General features: G+C 38.4%; 1 protein-coding gene across 3 annotated transcripts in view; it reads left to right on the top strand.

Annotated features, from left to right (window-relative positions):
* The window catches only part of LOC113050252 (metastasis suppressor protein 1-like), a 53,222-nt gene extending 45,829 nt beyond the window's left edge, over window positions 1-7,393 (top strand). Inside the window, exons 11-16 of one of the 3 annotated variants that reach the window (XM_026213041.1) lie at window positions 889-1,011; window positions 1,642-1,752; window positions 1,899-2,055; window positions 2,393-2,419; window positions 3,364-3,635; window positions 4,529-7,393. In XM_026213041.1, coding sequence (XP_026068826.1) covers window positions 889-1,011; window positions 1,642-1,752; window positions 1,899-2,055; window positions 2,393-2,419; window positions 3,364-3,635; window positions 4,529-5,167 — 1,329 coding nt within the window. In that variant the 3' untranslated portion in view covers window positions 5,168-7,393. The remainder of the gene's footprint in view (window positions 1-888; window positions 1,012-1,641; window positions 1,753-1,898; window positions 2,056-2,392; window positions 2,420-3,363; window positions 3,636-4,528) is intronic. The other 2 variants (XM_026213042.1, XM_026213043.1) reach the window with 2 other exon arrangements.
* Window positions 7,394-21,987: the final 14,594 nt, after the last annotated feature.

A 21,987-nucleotide genomic window follows, 5' to 3' on the forward strand; every position in this document is an offset into this window, starting at 1 on the left:
CCAAGATCAAATCAGCAGATTGATTGTCAGTACACAATCATAATTGGACAGTACTTCAGTGCAAATAATATCAAATATTTAATGTAGTTTGTCTGGGTATTCCAGTGTAAGTGTATTGCAAAGAAGGTAGTATATCACTGTTGCGATGCTTAAAATAGTAACATATAAAATGCATGATAAATTATAAAGTTGACAAAATTATACAGTTGTTTTACAAAAAAGTTGCATAGGTTAATGCTGTGAGAACACCAAATTCAAGTTTGCTATGATTATGTGTAGTATGCTAGTTTATCAGTCTGATGTATTAGCCAAGTTAACCATAATGTGGAGACGACAAGAAATATTATGGTAAAATACCACTGGTGAATAGGGTGACATTTGTAATTCACAGATATCACCATACATTCCCAGGTCATTAATCACAGTACATTAAGACATTAAAACGTTATATTGCCAGTTTTCTGAAATGTTGTTTAAATAGTCAGATAAGCAAATCTAATTAAATTCATTCATTTGCATAGATTTGGGTTTTACAGGGAAGATTTGGGAGATATATTTTTTAGCACTTTTAAGTTGGGTGTATTGTACTGCTGAAGTGATTTTTGGCTCAGTGAAGGAGAAAATAAGCATGTTGAAAAAAAATAAAAAGTATCTGTCAGAATCAGCCATGCATGAAAAAGCAGTTTGACCATTAGTAGCTATATTATGTGACACTCATAATTTAAAAGACGGATTAATAGTTGACATTTTACTATTTTCTGAATAGAATACCCAAAAGCATTTACTTTCAACCAAGACATTTGTTTAGGGGTCTAAGGGGGTTTGGATTCATCTAATCTCATCTTTCTCTTGTTCCACTCCTCTCTGCCCCTCACCTCCATCTCTCAGCGCTCATGCAGTCCTCTCCTCTTGGTCGGAGGGGAGGAAGGCGCTCGCTCTCTCAGTGAGGGGAATTCTCCCACAATCCCTCGCACGGGCCACCGTGGCCAGCACCTGCGGCACAGGAGCACTGTGAGCATAGACTCAGTGTAGTGCTGTGTGTGACTGTGGATGGATTCATTACTGTTGCATGTACTCCTGGACACTCACCTCTGATGGTTTTCTCCTGTGTTTGTCCTTGTGCATGAGTGGAGGTTGTGTCTATGTGAGGGTAAACAGCGGCCTCTGCAGGCCATTGAGAGGAACGCCTTCTGATAATTATACACAGGGAGAAAGATTTTAAATAATTTTCTGCTTTTAGTGTCTGTTTTTAAATATAATATCAGTCCCATGTCTAACAACAAACACACTAACCAGTTTGCATATCTACAACTAAAAACCTGCATGCTCTGACAGGCCCATCTGAACTTTTCTACACTTACCAAACTGTCGTTAAAGTCAACATGAAATCAAAACTGTTTTATATATATATATATATATATATATATATATATATATATATATATATATATATATATATATATATCTGGTCATCTTGTGGGCAGTTCTTCTGTGCACATCTTCACAATCCTTCATTATTTTGGTGAAACACAATTTCATGTTGGCTTTAAATCCTTATTACCTTATAACTACAGTTTGTCATAGTTTGGTTTTGGGGAATTACTAAGTTGAGGTGGAGTAACAGAATATATTTTTGTGTAGGAGAAAGGTCAGAACTCTCCTGGCACAGAGAACGGGACCTCCATGCCCCCACTGCACAAAGCTTACAGCGGGCATGAGGAGAGAGCCAGGACACTGTCCACCTCGGGCAAGGTGCATGCTCATTTTAATGCAGGAATGATTTCGAAGCAAAAAGTGATTTTATTTTTATTTTATTTTTTTAGACTTCTTGATTCTAGTGCAATCACTGCGATTGCCTCATTTTCTGATCTCTGATTGGCTCTCATTGGTGTCTGTAGCCACAGTCAGCCCGGGAGCAGCTGGCTCTTACTCTTGGAGGTGGGCTTAATTCAGAAGCTCCTCGGACCAGCCGTGATTCCCTCCACTGCTCCAGCGGATACAGCACACAGACGACTACACCATCCTGCTCAGAAGACACCATTCCCTCACAGAATGGTCAGTATGTGTGTATGTACACTCACATGCATGAACTTTTTTCCTTTTCTTTTCTAAAATGTTCCTTTTAAATCTTCAGTGCACACAACTTGGAGATATTATAAACAGTGCTCAGTCTAGATTTCTTTCTCCATTTTTACCCTTTTTTTTTTCTTTTGTTATACCCTCAACACGGTAATCTGATTTGTGGTTTGTGTGCACATCATATGTTTTTTATGGTCCAATTTTACACTAAATCTGATGTGTTTCCACAAATCACAGGCTTAGATTGCTGTCCAAAGTGCATGTTTCTGGGCCTTTGTATTAATGTTAAATGTACTTTATTGTTCTTTTACAGTGGTAAAGAAAGAACCTCCTCTATATGGTAGGTTTCTGACTGTCATTGCATAGACTTAATTATTCTCATTGTGGTCATATACCAATAATAAACAACATTAAATGTCTTTATTTCTGGGAATCCATGTCATATTGCAGGCTTGCCTTTGTTGAAAGAGTGTTATCTGTATGGGTAAGATACGAGTGTGTGCAAACATGAGATATAACTGGTGGCATCTCGTTGCTCTGTTGTCCATCTTCTCATGTTGCCTGAGTATAACCAAAAGATAAACTCAGAAAGAGCTTTTGTTTGTCCGTTTTATTCATGTTCTAGGAGGGAATCCAGTACCAATTTCTTTATGCATGTCATTTTTTTAAGGCTGTCAATTTAGTGCAATTAATTATAATATGAATTATTAATTAATTATAATATAAGACAATTATATGATTTAAAATTAAAAAAAAATATATATTAAATGTAATTTTAATTTTATTTAAAATTGTATATGCATCTTAAATTAGTATAATTTTTGCTTTGCAGTTTGAATTTGACCATTAGTTCAAAAGAAAAAAAATGTTTATATCTTATTTATCATTTTGTTTTAGATTTTTTTTTTTTCATTATATGTACATGCCAACTATTTAAAATACATGAAATAAAAGTAATTATAATTTGAACAACTAGATAATGCTGCCTTTCAACAATGTTAAAAACATCACACAAGCCAAGCTGATTTTGCAACGTATAAAAACCCATGCACTGTCCTGTTCGAAACATTCTCACAATGTTGGGCCATCTTTATTGTTAAACCCTGACATCAAATTTTGAGACATGATGAACAGCTGTTGTGTTTTCTTCCACTCTCATTCCCTGCATATGTTATTTCTGCTTGAATTTCATTATTTTCCTCCTTTTAAATAATATAGAAGTGCTATCATTTAACCTTAACACAGTGTGTGACTCTCCTCTTTTTGTGTTTCTCTCTCTTTCAGACTATGACTACATCTCGCTGCATGGAGGAGAGGACACCCACAGCCAGTCTGAATTTGATAAATCTTCCACAATTCCTCGCAACAGCGACTTGAGTCTCAATTACCGCAAAATGTTTCAAAGCAAGAGGCCGGCGTCTACCGTCAGTCTGCTGATGGATCCGGAGCCTATAGGACCCCACACGGCCACCATCCGCCGTAAACCCTCCAGCAAGCCCAACATCCGCCGTGGGACCATCAGTGGAGGAGTCCCTATCCCCATCTCCACACCACAGGTCCTTCATCTACTCAGACTCTAGTCAGAACATTCTTAGATTTAGCTGGAATATGTCATAATTTGGAACCAGTCGTAAAGGATTGTGAATTTTCATAAAGAATTCCAGCACAGTATTATTTTCGAACACATGGTACCTAAAATATCTTTTACAACTACAAATAGGATGAATGCCCCTGTAGAATACAAAATTAATTTCTTTCAGGATTTTAATATGCTTACAGACCACACTACAATTTAAAAGTTTGGGTCAGTAATTTTATTTTTTAAATTGTATCCTTATTTTTATTCAGCAAGAATGCATTCCATTTATATAAGTTAACAGACATTTATTACTTTTATTATTTAGAAAGTTTCCAAAAAGATAGTAAGCAACTGTTTCCACCATTGATGATAATCAGAAATGTGTAAATACATTTCAGCAATATTACTGTTTTTACTGTATTTTTGGATGAAATCAGTGCAGCCTTGCTGAGCATGAGATTTTTTTTATTTTTTTTATCTTGCTGACCCCAAACCTTTGAATTGTAGTATATATCCAGTATATTAGTATTAATGTATAAATATATGTATTAAAATAATGAAATACAGGGCTCTGATCCATTAGGACTAAAATTAAACAATCAAATCCTGTATGAACTTAAATGTGAATCTTTATTTGATTCTTAAGGAAATTCCATTGTTTCAAGCTATGAAAGAAATTCCAAATTTGATATTGCACAATTTTTTAGTTTGTTCTCAATATTTTGGATGTATTTGCTTAGCTTTTTTAATTTAGTTTTAACAGTATCATGCTCAAAGAAAGAGTTTGTATGTTTTTCTACATCCCTGTATTGTGTTCTATTGATGTTCTTATAAAATTAACCAAGAAAGCCACTTTCTTCCTGCTCTTAGGTGCCACTGAAGGCATCCGTTTCTACAGCCGGCCTGAGCGGCAGTGAGGAGACCATGTGCCCTCCTGGAGGGATGCAGAGTAACAGGGTTCCTGGCTCTGATCTGGTTCACACCAGACATAATCTCTGTACATCCACTCAGAGTTTGAGTGCAATGCCACCTCCGTACTATTCCATGTTTCCTGGGCAGCCACCAGTGGGCGGCACAGAGCTGCTGTATCAAATGAGCAAGCAACAGCAGTATGCACTGCACCAACAGCAGCAGAGGCAATATCATCATCATCAACAACAACAACAGCTGCAACAACAATATAATCAACAACAGTACAATCACCAACAACAATATAACCAACCGCAGGAGCCGCAATATCAACAGACACATCAGAAAGAGCTCCAGCAGAAACTCGAACGACAGCAACATCAAAATCAGCAGATTCAGAACATGTCCGCTCACAATTCTAGCATGCCCACTGAAAGCGGGCAGATCAATTCGGCCGAGCCTGGCGTGGATCATGTCGACGGCGTTCCTGATCCAGGCAGCGGAGGTGACATGTTGAGTATGATCCGCAGAGTCAAACTACGACGCACAATCACCAACGATCGTTCTGCGCCTTTAATCACCCCCGACCATCTCAACTGATCTCAGCTTTAGTTTTCCTGTGCTTTGAATTCATCTGACTTTTTACGGTTGCCTTTTCCGTCTTTTCGTTTTGTGACTTTTGTCATTCCCTTTAATGTTGCGGTTTAAATATTATTTGTTTTGTTTTTAAGTGGAGGCAAAACCGTTGACTAGCGTGCGACTCCTGCCACAAGAAAAGACGTTTGATTAAATTACTCTGTGCTAGAAGAACAAACGTTTTGCAGTGTCGTGCGAATGTTGCCTCTAAATAAATTAAAGTTAATTCTTCAGGCTGTGTGCTTTACATGTATACACGGATATATATGTATTTAGAGATCTAGATTGAGCATTGGAGCTTAAGATATATTAAAGTTATTTGTTTATGTTGTATCCGCAAGGATAAAGCACTCAGCCTTCTGGTTAGAGATCAAAAACTTCTGTATATATAAGAGAATTAATTGAAAGACTGTTGTATTATTATACATTTTGTTTTCTGAAATTAGATAAAGCAGCACTAGGCGTCTATTTTTGTACAGTTTAGGGTAACAGAAAACTGCACCACTGCCTTTAATCCACCCAATGACTGGATGCAAATGCAGCCAATGAGAGAAATGGAGGGAGGGAAGGAGCGAGGTGATTGGGTGGATGAACGAAGGACCAGAATAGTGGATATTATCTGTGTTGCTTTTGACTGTGAGAGCTTACGAAGGCATCACTGTGCTTATTTATTCAACCTGTTTGATTCTGAATCATTTTTAATTGTTTGTTTACCAAAGCTTTGACGCTGTAGCCGTAGATACACATAAAACATGCTCTCCTGGAAGATTTGTAATGACTTATTTCATAAAACCTCAAATTTGTGACCCATGACTTTGAGCATTTTCTTTTTGTCTTTGAATTAAAAAAAAAAAAAAAAAAAACTTCTTTAAACTCATTTATTATTACCTGAAAAGAAAGTGAATGGTTGCATTAGGTTTATAGAATGAATTCATTCTGTTGCTAGAATATACTTTCACTTTGAAACCCTTGATTTTTTTTTTTTTTTAAACGTTAAGTGCATCTTAGGGCGGAGGGAGGCAGAATAAAACTGAGATCTGATTTGGCTTTGTGATATTATCAAATCACAATAGCTTTGATTTGAATTAAATGAATATATAGGCACTGTGTGTTTCAGTGTGAAGTGCAGCACTGTGTTCTTTTACACGTGAGCAGGCCATGATCCAGTGTTTTCAGTATCTCTAAATCTGCTCATCTGATCCACATGAACTTGTAAGTTTGGGACGCTTATAAACCTGTATTTGGAAACACACCATGCACCATCCATCTTCCCAGTCTTGTTGACCTTTGTCAACAAAAGAAAAAGCCCTGCAGTTTTGAAAAAGAGCTAATTTGATTCAATTGTATAGTTGCATTGTAAAAAAAAAAAAAACAGTACAATTAATATTTTACTGTCATATTTATGTAATTATAACACTTTTGGCCAAATTGAACAGCCCTTCAAACAAGCGCAGCAAATCTGGACCTAAAATCTGGAGATTTTAGATCACAATATAATTTTTTACTAGAAAGATTGCAATGAGAAGTTAACATCACTGACATCTTGTTATAAAAGCTTTCTTCTTTCGGTTTTCCTTTTTCGTTTTTCTTTTTTAACTGAAAGCCAATGCTGGACATTTGCTTTCAAGCTTGAAGTGCATCAACAATGCTTTGAATGTGTTTAATATAAGGTTTTTTGAATTGAACATCATTTTTAGTACCTCTAAAATAAGCACTTCTGCGGTCTGACAGAATCTCTTGCACCTGTACTCTCTTTGACATCTTATAATGAATCACATCCGTCACGTGCGCTTTGAACTTTCCCTCCTGCTGTAAAAGTCATTTCTTTATATCTTACTGCATTCTCTTTTTCTTTTCTTTTTATTACTGCCCTGTTTTTTGTATACTTTTCAGGTTATTCTCAATCTAGGGTTACTTCACACCTGTCTGAGCCGTGTCTAGGATTTCTTGACCTTCTCTTCATCTGAATGCTCAATTGTTTTGTCTCTCTTCTGTAATTTGGACGTGACCAGAGATGTTCACTGCTGACACAATGCTCCTCAGGCTCTTTAGCTTGCAGCTGCTGTACGGCGCTCCTAGAGTGAAAAAGAATATCGTTTTACTCTGAAATTTGAGCTGACCGAGGTGTTTCTCTACTAATCTGCATTGTTATTATTGCTGCTCAGGGCAGTAAATAAACTTGGAAGATCAGAAGGTGGAATGTAATATGCCCAAGATTTTTTTGTTTGTTTTTGATATTTTTTATTAGCATTCTCACATTTGATTTAATGCATTTTGTATCTACAGTATTGTTCAAAATAATAGCAGTACAATGTGACTAACCAGAATAATCAAGGTTTTTCGTATATTTTTTTATTGCTACGTGGCAAACAAGTTACCAGTAGGTTCAGTAGATTCTCAGAAAACAAATGAGACCCAGCATTCATGATATGCACACTCTTAAGGCTGTGCAATTGGGCAATTAGTTGAATTAGTTGAAAGGGGTGTGTTCAAAAAAATAGCAGTGTGGCATTCAATCACTGAGGTCATCAATTTTGTGAAGAAACAGGTGTGAATCAGGTAGCCCCTATTTAAGGATGAAGCCAACACTTGTTGAACATGCATTTGAAAGCTGAGGAAAATGGGTCGTTCAAAACATTGTTCAGAAGAACAGCGTACTTTGATTAAAAAGTTGATTAGAGAGGGGAAAACCTATAAAGAGGTGCAAAAAATGATAGGCTGTTCAGCTAAAATGATCTCCAATGCCTTAAAATGGAGAGCAAAACCAGAGAGACGTGGAAGAAAACGGAAGACAACCATCAAAATGGATAGAAGAATAACCAGAATGGCAAAGGCTCAGCCAATGATCACCTCCAGGATGATCAAAGACAGTCTGGAGTTACCTGTAAGTACTGTGACAGTTAGAAGACGTCTGTGTGAAGCTAATCTATTTTCAAGAATCCCCCGCAAAGTCCCTCTGTTAAAAAAAAGGCATGTGCAGAAGAGGTTACAATTTGCCAAAGAACACATCAACTGGCCTAAAGAGAAATGGAGGAACAATTTGTGGACTGATGAGAGTAAAATTGTTCTTTTTGGGTCCAAGGGCCACAGGCAGTTTGTGAGACGACCCCCAAACTCTGAATTCAAGCCACAGTACACAGTGAAGACAGTGAAGCATGGAGGTGCAAGCATCATGATATGGGCATGTTTCTCCTACTATGGTGTTGGGCCTATTTATCGCATACCAGGGATCATGGATCAGTTTGCATATGTTAAAATACTTGAAGAGGTCATGTTGCCCTATGCTGAAGAGGACATGCCCTTGAAATGGTTGTTTCAACAAGACAATGACCCAAAACACACTAGTAAACGGGCAAAGTCTTGGTTCCAAACCAACAAAATTAATGTTATGGAGTGGCCAGCCCAATCTCCAGACCTTAATCCAATTGAGAACTTGTGGGGTGATATCAAAAATGCTGTTTCTGAAGCAAAACCAAGAAATGTGAATGAATTGTGGAATGTTGTTAAAGAATCATGGAGTGGAATAACAGCTGAGAGGTGCCACAAGTTGGTTGACTCCATGCCACACAGATGTCAAGCAGTTTTAAAAAACTGTGGTCATACAACTAAATATTAGTTTAGTGATTCACAGGATTGCTAAATCCCAGAAAAAAAAAATGTTTGTACAAAATAGTTTTGAGTTTGTACAGTCAAAGGTAGACACTGCTATTTTTTTGAACACACCCCTTTCAACTAATTGCCCAATTGCACAGCCTTAAGAGCGTGCATATCATGAATGCTGGGTCTTGTTTGTTTTCTGACAATCTACTGAACCTACTGGTAACTTGTTTGCCACGTAGCAATAAAAAATATACTAAAAACCTTGATTATTCTGGTTAGTCACATTGTACTGCTATTATTTTGAACAATACTGTATACCATTTCATGTGATCATTTCATGTAAGCATCAGTGGAAAGGGGTGAATGTCAAATTAAAGTGAAGAAAACTGAATCATTGTGAACCAGTCTCTTCTGGGATTTTAGTGGTCATTAAAGCAATAAGCCACAAGAAAGCGGTTTGTGATTTTAATGATGGTAATATGGGTGCCGGGGTTCCCAATATTAATGTTTTTTTTCTGCATTTTTGATCAAATAAATGCAGTCTAAATGAGCAGAACTGACTTCTTTCAGAAACATTTAAAAATCTTACAGATACCATTTTTTTTTATTAAGTATGATTCTGAAAACTTTGAAGATTAATATCACAAACAATCTCTCCTCAACAAACAATGAGCAATAGTATTAGCAATCGGTTATCAAACAACACCACTAGGAATATTAATATAAAAAGTAATGTCACTACCAAATCCTTTCCAACAAAACAGTCTTTTTATGTTTTTATTTTAGGTTCCTCTCAAGCTGATACACTTCTCTCCTTCAGTGGAGTGAGGTTGAGGTAAGACTTGTAATGAACAGGAACTGATTAGTGCTGGATTTGAGATCAGAACAAGCTGCAGTGTTGAGGTCAAGTGTGTGTGGATTCAGAGGTGACTGAGCTGTGAGTGTGTGTGTGTGTGTTAAACATCTCTCAATGTTTAGACATCGTCGTAGTCATCATTATCTTCCACTACAGTCCTCGTCTGCAAGTCATGCTGAAGTCTCAAACTACTTGGAATATGTAATTTTAGAAATAATGTATCTTCATTTACTGAACAAATCATTTTAATTTGTTTTAATCAATACATTTGTACTTAATCTTAAAAATAAAAATACATATTTGGAATTTTGCATGTAGTGGGCCAATTCTTTTTTAAGCATATTAGTTAAGTTAGATCTTATTAACTTAGTATATACTTTCTCCTTGTTATGTTTTTTACTTTATTTACATTGCGTAACAACAAAATTATAAACCCAACACTTGTTTTTGCCCCCATTTGTCATGAGACTCAAATGGAGAACTGTGTTAGTGAGCACTTCTCCTTTGCCGAGATAATTCACCCACCTCAAGATGATTATTGCACAGGTGTGCCTCAGGCATGCCACATTAAAAGGCCACTCTAAAATGTTCAGTTTTACTGTATTGGAGGGTCTGAAAACCAGTCAGTATTTGCTTCACGCAATTCAACACATGTCCTTCGCATAGAGTTGATCAGATTGTTGATTGTGGCTTGTGGAATGTTGGTCCACTCCTCTTCAGTGGCTGTGTGAAGTTGCTGGATATTGGCAGGAACTGGAACACACTGTCGTATACGTTGATCCCAAACATGCTCAATGGGTGTCCGGTGAGTATGCTGGCCATGCAAGAACTATGATGTTTTCAGTTTCCAGGAATTATGTACAGATCTTTGCATCATGGGGCCATGCATTATCATGCTGCAACATGAAATGATGGTCGTTGATGAAGGGCACAACAATACGCCTCAGGATCTCGCCATGGTATCTCTGTGCATTCAAAATGCCATCAATAAAAGGCACTTGTGTTCGTTGTCCATAACATATGTCTAACCCTACCGTCACCATGGGCCACTCGATTCACAATGCTGACATCAACAAACCGCTCACCCACACAATGCCATACACACGGTCTGCCATCTGCCCTGTACAGTGAAAACTGGGATTCATCTGTGAAGAGAACACCTGTTCAAAGTGCCTAATACCATCGAATGTGAGTATTAGCCCACTCAAGTTGGTTACAATGAGACAATGCAGTCAGATCGAGACCCCGGTGAGGATGACAAGCATGCAGATGAGTTTCCCTGAGACAGTTTGTGCCGAAATTCTTTGGTTATGCAAACCGACTGTTGCAGCAGCTGTCCAGGTGGCTGATCTCAGATGATCTTGGAGGTGAAGATGCTGGAGGTGGAGGTCCTGGGCTGGTGTGGTTACACATGGTCTGTGGTTGTGAGGCCAGTTGGATGTACTGGCAAATTCTCTGAAACGCCTTTGGAGATGGCTTATGGTAGAGAAATAAACATTCAATTCACGGGCAACAGCTCTGGTGGACATTCCTGCAGTCAGCACGCCAATTCCCAGACAGCAAGCAGTTTCAATCCAGAACCGGCCCACATCTGGCCCGCGAGAAATCCATGCGGGCCAAATCTGGGCCGAAACTGCTTGCTGTCTGGGTTGCACGCTCCCTCAAAACTTGCGACATCCGTGGCATTGTGCAGTGTGATAAAACTGCACATTTTAGAGTGGCCTGGCCTGTTATTGTGGCCAGCCTAAGGCATCATCAGCATCTTGATATGCCACACCTGTGAAGTGGATGGATTATCTCGGCAAAGGAGAAGTGCTCACTAACACAGACTTACACAGATATGTGAACAATGTTTGAGAGAAATAGGCCTTTTGTGTACATAGAAAAAGTCTTAGATCTTTGAATTTAGCTCATGAAAAGTGGGGGCAAAAACAAAATGTTTATAATTTTGTGCAGTGTACTAAACTCATTTTACACAATAATTTGTGCATTTATCTCAGTTGATCTATTCAGCCTTTGTATCATGTTGGTTTGTATCAAACCTTTTGTTTATTCAAAAAAATAGATTTTTGCGAGGATAAGAATTTCATGCTGCCAACTCATTTATACATTTAAGATATATATAAGGAGAAATTGTTGAATTCTGTGCACTAAAAATGCTGCTGATGTTGTCCATGTTTTGTCCTGGTCCTTTAGTAAATCTGAGGCCTGGATGATACAGATCCGTCACTCTCTCACACACACACAAGACGCTTCTGTGTCACTGTGACTAAGCATTTTATCGAAGCCGTGTGACTTTAGCGGTCACGGTAATTCGGTGATCTCATCTGACCTGAATGCCGCTCTGTAGGCTATTGCTGAGTGATTGCAGCATGTTGCTGACTCACCTTCAGCAGTTCAGGCGGTGAACGCAAGGTGGCGCCGCGAACCGCCGCGAAAGCTTCCATCCGTCATCACTTCCAGGAACGCCGCCGCTTTTAGCAGGCACTGCCCAAAATAGCGGGAGGAGAGTCTGTTCTCCCGGGAGGCAATCTAAAGTGGCGAAGGGGGTCTGTAAACATGAAGCCAGTGTAAGTGGTCATGTGAAAACTATTTATTTTCTTCCGACATTTCCTGTCCGCTTTTAGAATGAGAGGGAAATGGAGATGAACAATCACCAGTGTGTTTATTTAATATCATAATGTTGGAAAGTTACAGTGCCCCCCCCCCCCCCCCCAAATGTGAATTTAGACACTTAAGTTACACCACGCTTATAAATATCCAAAATGCACTAAATCAGAGACCTACAAAGAATAATACGCTGTATATATCAATGTAAACATACTTTAATACATAACTATAATATTAGTTGGATGCGTTTTATATCACAATTTTTTTTAAATAAATCTATTCAGTTTAAAGTAATTTATTGACCTGGTTGTGCTTACAATATTGCCAAGGCACAGAAAAAGAAATGCACAATTTAACAAATATAATAATCTCAATAATAAAATAAGGTTTTCTCCAGGTAGTTAGTAATTAGAAAAGGTCTGTAGTTTTTTGACACAAATAATTAATGTTTTGACATGCAGACATTTTTGACGATCAAAATATGTTTTGGTGCCATAGTAATGTCATGGTAACATTAATATTTTAATAGATTGCATTGGACCGCAGAGGAAGGGTCGTTGACCACAGTTAAATGAGTCACACCTGACTAAAGATAAAAGTAACCAAGGTCAATTCGTCCTTTTTGTTGTTGTTGTTGTTGTTACTCCATCTGTTGACCCTTTATGTAATCCTGTATTCTTTCTCCATTTGAGACGAGTTAAGAGGTGAGTCCTCCAGCATGTGTGTTTAAAAGGGAGAGTGAGTCAGAGAGATTTCATCCCATTACTGAGACTGACTCACTTCCGTAACGTTATTATCCACTGGCAACAGCTTCCTAAAGTAAAACCACAAAGCATATGCACACACACACGCTTCAAACAGCCCTGGACTTGAACTTTACTCCAGTTATAAAACTTCCTTATCTTTTCATGTATATTTTGTATGTTTTACAGTAAACTAAAAACACCCGCCTTCCCTTGGATTTCCCCCACCCCCAACGTTTAAGTGAATTCATGCGTCTGTGACCTCGGACTGTGTTCTGGTTTCTCCATGAGAGGATCAGCCTATGACACATTCACTCAGATTTTTTTATGTCTTTTGTAACTATTAACAATAACTTTCATTAATGTTGACTCTGTAGACTGATTCAAGGTTTTGTCATTTATTCATCCTCATGTCATTACAAACCCATATGATATGCTTTCTTCAGTGGGACTTAAAAGGAGGTGTTTTGATGAATGTTCATGCTGCTTTGTTTTAGAAAATATATAGTGACAAGGGAATGTCAAGAACCCTAAAATAAAAAATAAAAAAGTCTGAAGCCATGCAATATTGTAAGTTGTTTTAACATAAAATAAAATAAAAACAATAAATAAGTCTTTAAACTAAAATAAAAATGAGGCACACTTTGCATCTTTACACTTTGAGATCCCGTTACTTAATGCATTAACTGGCATGAACAGTAAATTTTTTACAGTGTTTATTAATTAATAAAAATAACTTTAGTTAATAGAAAAATACTACTGTTCCATTTATACTTCATTTTTATTTGAATTGTGTATTAGTAAATGTTGAAATTAACATTACAATTATTTATATGTACTTTTTATTGTTAGTTCATGTAATCTAATTAACCAATGTTAACATCTGAAACCTTATTAAAGTATAACTTAAGTAAAGTGTTATCATACAATTAATAGGAAATATTTAACAAAAATGAATGAACGTCAAAAAAAAAAGCACAAATTAAAATAGGAATGAAAAAAGCTATTATTTTATTAGCTATTCACTTTCACTATATGTAAAACAGCAGCTTGGACGTTCTTCAAAACATCTCCCTTTTGTTTCCATGGAACATAGAATCTCCTACAGAACAAAACTCGAATAGAAGAATTTACATTTTTGGCTCATCTATCCCTTTAAGTTGTGCCAGAGCTAAAGTTCTTAATAAACTTGTGTCTGGTTGTGTCTTCTGTAGTTGTGCCAGCATCTGTGATTGGTCACGGCCATGATCTCTGATGCAGCATGTGATGCTGCCCTCACTTCCCTCCTGATCGAGCATCACACCAGTGTCTGCTGCACAAAACACTTTCTCATGACTGATGAGGAGACCAAACGACTTGTGATTCAATCTCAGAAATGACTGCACGCACTTCGGTTATGCTTTAGAAAGTACACGTCTGATGGTTTTTACAACAGATTGTATTTTCCCCTACCACAAGCAAGTAACAATCCTTTACATAGTGTTGTTAAAACCGGTTGAGCTGCTTAATATTTTTGCAGAAACCATTTTATAAGGATTTTTTTTATTAATGTAAAGTTCAAAAGAACAGCATTTATCTGAAATAGATTTATTTATTTTTTTGTGACAATATAATGTTTTTCAGTCTTATTTGATCCATTTCAATGTATCCCTGCTGAATAAGAGTATTCTTTTTTTCTTTATTAATTAAAAAAAAAAAAATTGTTATGCAAGCATGTTATGCATACTTGATTTTAGAAAGCTGTTGAGTGTTTGACATCACTCGAGTTACCGAAATGTAACTTTCTTAACCTGTTTTATGATGTTTTGGTGGTTTTTCAAAACTTGAAAGTTTAAGCACCAGTTGATTTATAATTGCACTGAAAAGTCAAACTTTCATATTTTCTTTATTTGTTTTCCACAGGAGAAAGACGGATGGGTTTGGAATGACAAATGGGTCCATAAATGATGACAAATCTTTCTTTTTTTTCTTTCTTTTTTTTTTTTTTTTTTTTTTGGTAGACTGTCCCTTTAAGTCTTTGTAAAGATCCCTTACTCATAATCTGAGCATTCTATCTATATGAATGAGAGTTTACCCCCTGAAGCATCTGTTGCAATCCACATCTAAGGGGAGGAAATGCATTTTACGACCCTAAGCATTAGATTAACTAACTCTTTGAGCCTTGTGTAAGTTTACTGTTTGCCAACCTATTCAGCACAAACTATGACTTGGCTATTATACTTACTGTACAATAAACGTGTTAATATGTAGCCAGTTATGTTTGAAGTGTGAATCGGTTAAATGTCCTGCAGTCATTGTTAGGAAGCGATGTCATATAATTAACAGCTCTTGGACTTCATCCCAGGTTGAAAAAGGCGGTTTGTCTGTTTGTCGATAGTGTGTGTTTTATTACACCCTTCCTAAAACTGCGTTAACAATTCCTCAAGTTGCGTTAATGCCTGAAAGAGTGACACATTTCATGTGTTTCTCATTGTGACAAAATGTGACCATAAATTATGTTTAATTAAATTAGCAGATTGACAAATATGACTCTCTGTAAGATTGTTCTTACACAGTTGCATTGCAAAATATTTAGCTTATCATGCTTACAAAATAGCATTATGGTGTACTTTATAATGATTTTAAATGCCATTTGAAAGTACAATAGGGAAGTTGTGGCCTAATGGTTAGAGGGTCGGACTTGCAATCGAAAGGTTGTGAGTTCGAGTCTCGGGCCGGCAGGAATTGTAGGTGGAGGAGTGCATGTGCAGTTCTCTCTCATAACTTCAATACCACAACTTAGGTGCCCTTGAGCGAGCACCCCCAACTGCTCCCCGGGCGCCGCAGCACAAATGGCTGCCCACTGCTCCGGGTGTGTGTTCACAGCATGTGTGTGTGTGTTCACTGCTCTGTGTGTGCGCACTTCGGATGGGTTAAATGCAGAGCACGAATTCTGAGTATGGGTCACCATACTTGGCTGAATGTCATGTCACTCTTTTCACTTTCAATAGTATTACCATCCATTTGTCACTTGAAAAAAAATATATATACCTATTAATATTTATATATACCATCGTGCAGTGGTAGTATGGTACATGATATATATCATGGTAATGAAATTCTTGGCTCATATACTGTACTCTATGGTTTGTCCAACAATACCATAGTACTGTAATTGTAAATGTCTAAAATACCATGGTATTTCCAATGTACGTTTTGGTACTGTTTTGCAAGTGCATATAGTATACATCAAAGTACCGTGGTGTTACCATCTGATACCTCTATGTTTTTATATCACTGTACAGTGATGGTATCAGATAACAGCGCTAGAGTATTTTAAATTATACATATGGTACATGGTAATGAAATACATATACCATGGTTTACAGTATATAATGTAGTTCATTTTATTAACATGAATATCATAGTACTATTATGATACATTTCCAAAATATCATGTGTATGTCCAGAAGACCATAGTATTACCATGGTAAAAAGAAAACTTTGCTTATCACAAACAATTTGTGAATATTACAAACAACACTGAAGAGTAAAGAACGTCCCTGTTTGCTTCCCCCTCACAGTTGAAATGAGATCTTCTCTTCGCCTCCTTTCATTATAAAGAATATTAAATTACACAAAAGCTTTTTTTTTTTCAGAGGGAATTTTCCCGCCAAAACGCAGCTGGCCTTGTGGTAACCGTGCCCATTGCAACTCTGTGCCACGTGAATGAGGAAGCCATTCTGTGTGTTCAGTTACAGTGCCACACACTCTGATGGTGCTAGTCAGTGCCACATGGGCATGGGCATGTGTGTGTGTGTGTGTGTGTGTGTCATGCTGAGGTAATGAGGTTTGGCAGATCCCCAGGAGCTCTCACCACCTCTCTGTGCTCCTTGAGTTACATGTTCCCTCTCAGACTTCAAACAACATCTTCACAATGAAGCCTGGAAAATAAAGGTCCTTTAATCGATGCTGGCGGTTAGTGAATTTGCTGTAAAATAATAGTTATGCATTCGTCATGGTGCCACTTAACCACTAGAGGCCCCTGTAATGTTAGTCAGGAGCCTATTGTGTTTCCTCGATACCAAAATCCAGACTCCCACACAGGTAGAAACTCCAGCTGTGCTGCTCTAGTTAGTTCAACTCTAGTTGATCTTACTGAGAACTCATTCATAGATGGTCAGGCGTTCCTCCTAACAGTTACCTGTCTGCCTGCCTGTCTGTCTGTCTGTCTGTCTTGTCTGTCTGTCTGTGTGCCTGTCTGTCTGTGTGCCTGTCTGTCTGTCTGCCTGTCTGTCTGTCTGTCTGTCTTGTCTGTCTGTCTGTGTGCCTGTCTGTCTGTGTGCCTGCCTGCCTGTCTGTCTGTGTGCCTGTCTTGTCTGTCTGTCTGTGTGCCTGTCTGTCTGTCTGTCTGTCTTGTCTGTCTGTCTGTGTGCCTGTCTGTCTGTCTGTCTGTCAGTCACCTGCCTGTCTGCCTGCCTGCCTGTCTGTCTGCCTGTCTACCTGTCTGCCTGTCTGTCTGTCTGTCTGTCTGTCTTGTCTGTCTGTCTGTGTGCCTGTCTGTCTGTGTGCCTGCCTGCCTGTCTGTCTGTCTGTCTGCCTGTCTGTGTGCCTGCCTGCCTGTCTGCCTGTCTGTCTGTCTGTCTGTCTGTCTTGTCTGTCTGTCTGTGTGCCTGTCTTGTCTGTCTGTCTGTGTGCCTGCCTGTCTGTCTGTCTGTCTGTCTTGTCTGTCTGTCTGTGTGCCTGCCTGTCTGTCTGTCTGTCAGTCACCTGTCTGTTTGTCTGTCTGTCTGTCTGTCTGCCTTTGGCTCTCACCTGGCAGTCAGTCCAATAACCGTCTGTCTGTCTGTTTGTTATTCTATCGTTCTATCTGTCTGTCTACGGTTCTATATATCATTCTTTCTGTCAGTTGATTATTCTATTCATACACCCATCTATCTGTCATTCTTTTTTTCTTATTTAATATATTTTTATTAATAATTATCTAACATTCTATTTCATTATTTAGTTTCATTCTACTGTTCTATCTTTTATCCACCTTTCTAATGTTATACCTATCATTCCATTATCATACCTATCATTCTTGTCTATCATTCTATCTACAGTTCTATAAATTGTTATTTTTGTTACTCTATTATTATATCCATCCATCCATCCATCCATCAACCTATCCGTTTGTTTCTTTGTTTTATATACCGTCCTAACATTCCATCCTATTTTCTTGCTTTGTTATATCATTTTGTTGTTCCTACATTCTGCGTTTCTATCTGCCGTTGTATCTGTCAGTCTATTGTTATCTATCTATCTATCTATCTATCTATCTATCTATCTATCTATCTATCTATCTATCTATCTATCTATCTATCTATCTATCTATCTATCAATACATTTCTATAAATTTCCTTTTCCATAAACGGTAGCAAATTGAACCTGTATGTTTTTGTAAGACAGAGTAGGCTTATTTGTAGATGCTTCTGGAACAAGTGTTAGTGAGCATGCAAGAGAGAGAGAGATGGAGTATCACATGAGGTTCCTCCCCTCAGCGTAGTGGACTCATTGACCTTTTGTTCTTTTCTGCTCGGCTGTGAGAGAAGGGGAAGCGCGCGAAACGGCAGCCAATCAGGTCGCGGCGTGGCAGCTGGCAGAGAATACTACAATGGTATAGAGTTCTGACAAAGAGAGGGCCTGTTCCCGCACTATGCAAAAAACACTGGCAGTCTTCCAAAATGCATTCCTCACAGAAAGACTGAGGAGAGTTGAGAAAGCGAGAAGCGCGAGCTTAGAATGAGGAAGCGTGCCGGCTGCATTGTGCTGGGGGTTCTTTTTCTTCCTTTCCGTTTGAAAACTAAGTTGGACAGTTAAGTGTTTCATCAGCAGTGGTTTACCGCACATTCAGTCAGACGATTAGTTTGCAACTTTGTCTTTAACTTTTTCTTAAAAAGAATTTTTTTTATTGAGTGTGCTACAGCCTAAAGCTTAACTGAGTTGAGAGCTGTGTGTGCTTTTGAATTCCAGAAGAAGTGTTTAGACTAGAGATTTAGAAACAGGCTACATTCAGTCTGGCAGCGGGGGCCTCTCGCTCACTATGTAGTAAATCCAGGCGCGAGACAGTATGAATGGGGTTGCAGCTTTGGCTGTATCTTCAAAACCAATCAGCTTTAGCAAACTGCGGTACCGTTGGCACTATCAACAGTCAACGTGTCACATTTCCATGGAAGAACTCGAGTAGTCTTTACGTTTACCCAGAAAACCCCACCTCCCCCTTCTCACATTACGAATGCAAATCGAAAGATGCCTTTACAGCCCCTTTCCAAGATCCTCGGCTTGATCCCACCCATTTATAACAGACAGCTCAGTCAATACTCCCACCGTGCTCTTGCTGTGTGCTGTGCACGTGTGAACTCCCAGGTGTGTCTTTAAACATTTGCCTTTATAGACCCTCTTTCTTCCCATAAGTAACGTCACCGGTCTTTAGAAAAAAACTGTATCTCTAACTAACCCGTTTTTATTATTTATTTCATTCTCTTCCTCTCTCTCTCTCACAGTGTAATGCAACGTGGCTGAGACGTTTGAATCTTTCTAACAGTTGTCATTACCGTGGCCTACAGAGACACCCATATAAGGACTTTGTGGTGCGAATGGTGGTGGCGAGATGACAACTAAAGAGAACTGTGCTGTTCAGATTACGTGACTTGATTGTCTGTCTTTAAGTCGTTGTGTTGTTCACACTACGTGACTCTATGTAAATGATCTGCAACTGGGGGTTACACACTGCTGTACATGAGCTGACGACAACTTTGTCACCCTATGACTCTATAAAACACGTTTTGTCATGAAAACACATGAGAACTGGAATGGGAATTATGCGAAACAACATGTGAAACAGGAGTTTAATATTTGAAAATGAATGTCTGGAAGAAATTAACACTGCAAGCTGCTTGCTCTATGAAAGTTTTTACTCTGATCTGCTGATCAACTGCTGATTTTCCCCCGATCACCATCTGACCTGTCGACGAGCTCGTTAACTTGCAAATTGGGCTTAAAATCCTGTAGTGTGAATTTAGCCTTAAGCTGGCTGCACACTTGACGATTTTCAAATCTTAACTGATTTTAAAACCATGGGAGACTACAGACAAGAAGACAGTTCAACTGATTTTAAGCCTTATAATCCTAATCCTAAAAGAATATGGGTGATGTTTACCGCTTTCATGGCACGTTTGTGGCTGCCAGGTTTCTGCTATAGAAGCACGCAACATCCGGTAGGCTATCATGACTATCATGTCAGCCCGAACAATAGTCGTAAATATCCCATAGATATTTATGATTTGAGTTTGGCGATGCTCTGTCTCAATTGGGAGCAGTTAAATAATCGTAAATAATCGACACCACACAAGAGAGGATTTTTTTGGACACAATTTTTTTGATATATATATATATACACACACACACACACACTCACCGGCCACTTTATTGGGTAAACCTGTTCAATTGCTTGGTAACACAATTGCTAATCATCCAATCACATGGCAGCACCTCAATGCATTTAGGCATTTAGATGTGGTAAAGTCGTCTTGCTGAAGTTCAAACTAAGCATCAGAATGGTGAAGAAAGGGAATTTAAGTGACTTTGAATGTGGAATGGTTGTTGGTGTCAGACGGGCTGGTCTGAGTATTTCAAAAACTGCTGATCTACTGGGATTTTCATGCACAACTATCTATAGGGTTTACAGAGAATGGTCCGAAAAAGGGAAAAAATCCAGAGAATGGTTAGAGATGATGGAAACGCAACAGTAACTCAAATAACCACTCGTTACTATCAATGTATGCAGAATACCATCTCTGAACGCACAACACATCGAACCCTGAAGCAGATGGGTTACAGCAGCAGAAGACCACACGAGTGCTGCTCCTGTCAGCTAAGAACAGGAAACAGAGGCTACAATTCACACAGGCTCAACAAAATTGGACAAAAGAAGATTGGAAAAACGTTGCCTGGTCTGATGAGTCTGGATTTCTGCTGCAACATTCAGATGGTAGGGTCAGTATTTGGTGTAAAGAACATGAAAGCATGGATCCTTCCTGCCTTGTCTCAACGGTTCAGGCTGCTGGGGGTGTAATGATGTGGGGGATATTTTCGTGGCACACTTTGGACCCCTTAGTGCCAATTGAGCATTGTTTAAACGCCACAGCCTACCTGAGTATTGTTGCTGACCATGTCCATCTCTTTATGACTACACCATGTCCCAAAGCTCAAATCATCTCAGACTGGTTTCTTGGACATGACAATGAATTCACTTTACTCAATTGGCCTTCACAGTCACTAGATCTCAATCCAATTTAATTACAGCTTTGTACCTTCTTAAATGAATACAACTTCATACAACGTCTACTGTACAGTGGACTGTTGTCTTATCGGACCATCTGCCAGTTGCTTCAGAGATGTTGAAGTAGATAACCTGTTTCTCTGCCTTCTCTCTAAACTGTCTGCAGTGGTTTGATGATATTCAAATAAATGTATTTGTCTGGCCAGGACACATGTTGAAGTTCATCTTGGTGCTCTTTTTTTCACATTTTAGCATTGGTATCTGTGATTGTTTTATGTTTTAGCGATGTTTTAGCAGTTGCAGCTCTTTCTTGGATGGCTTTGTGAAGCTCTTTGTGGTTGATTTTTGAGAAACCAGGGTCTTCATGATGAATAATGAAATTTGGGGTCACTTGTGCTGCAGTCGATCTGTGTTGTTTGGACACAATCCTTCTTAGTGTTTTGCAGTCCCAATCATTTACATTCAGTTTTCACTCACTTTTCTTCCTCTCTGATTAATTCTTGTCATACTGAGTCATAATCCTAGAGACTTTTGTTCTTTAAACACTAAATAGTTGGGCAGTGTGTGTGTGTGTGTGTTTTAAATGTATTGCATTTTTTTGTCTGAGAGATAAAGTCACTTCAACTGATACTGAAGGAAGTTGAGCCATATCTAGAGACCACGGGATTCAAGT

Source organism: Carassius auratus, chromosome 31, assembly GCF_003368295.1.
Source record: "Carassius auratus strain Wakin chromosome 31, ASM336829v1, whole genome shotgun sequence".
Taxonomy (NCBI): domain Eukaryota; kingdom Metazoa; phylum Chordata; class Actinopteri; order Cypriniformes; family Cyprinidae; genus Carassius; species Carassius auratus.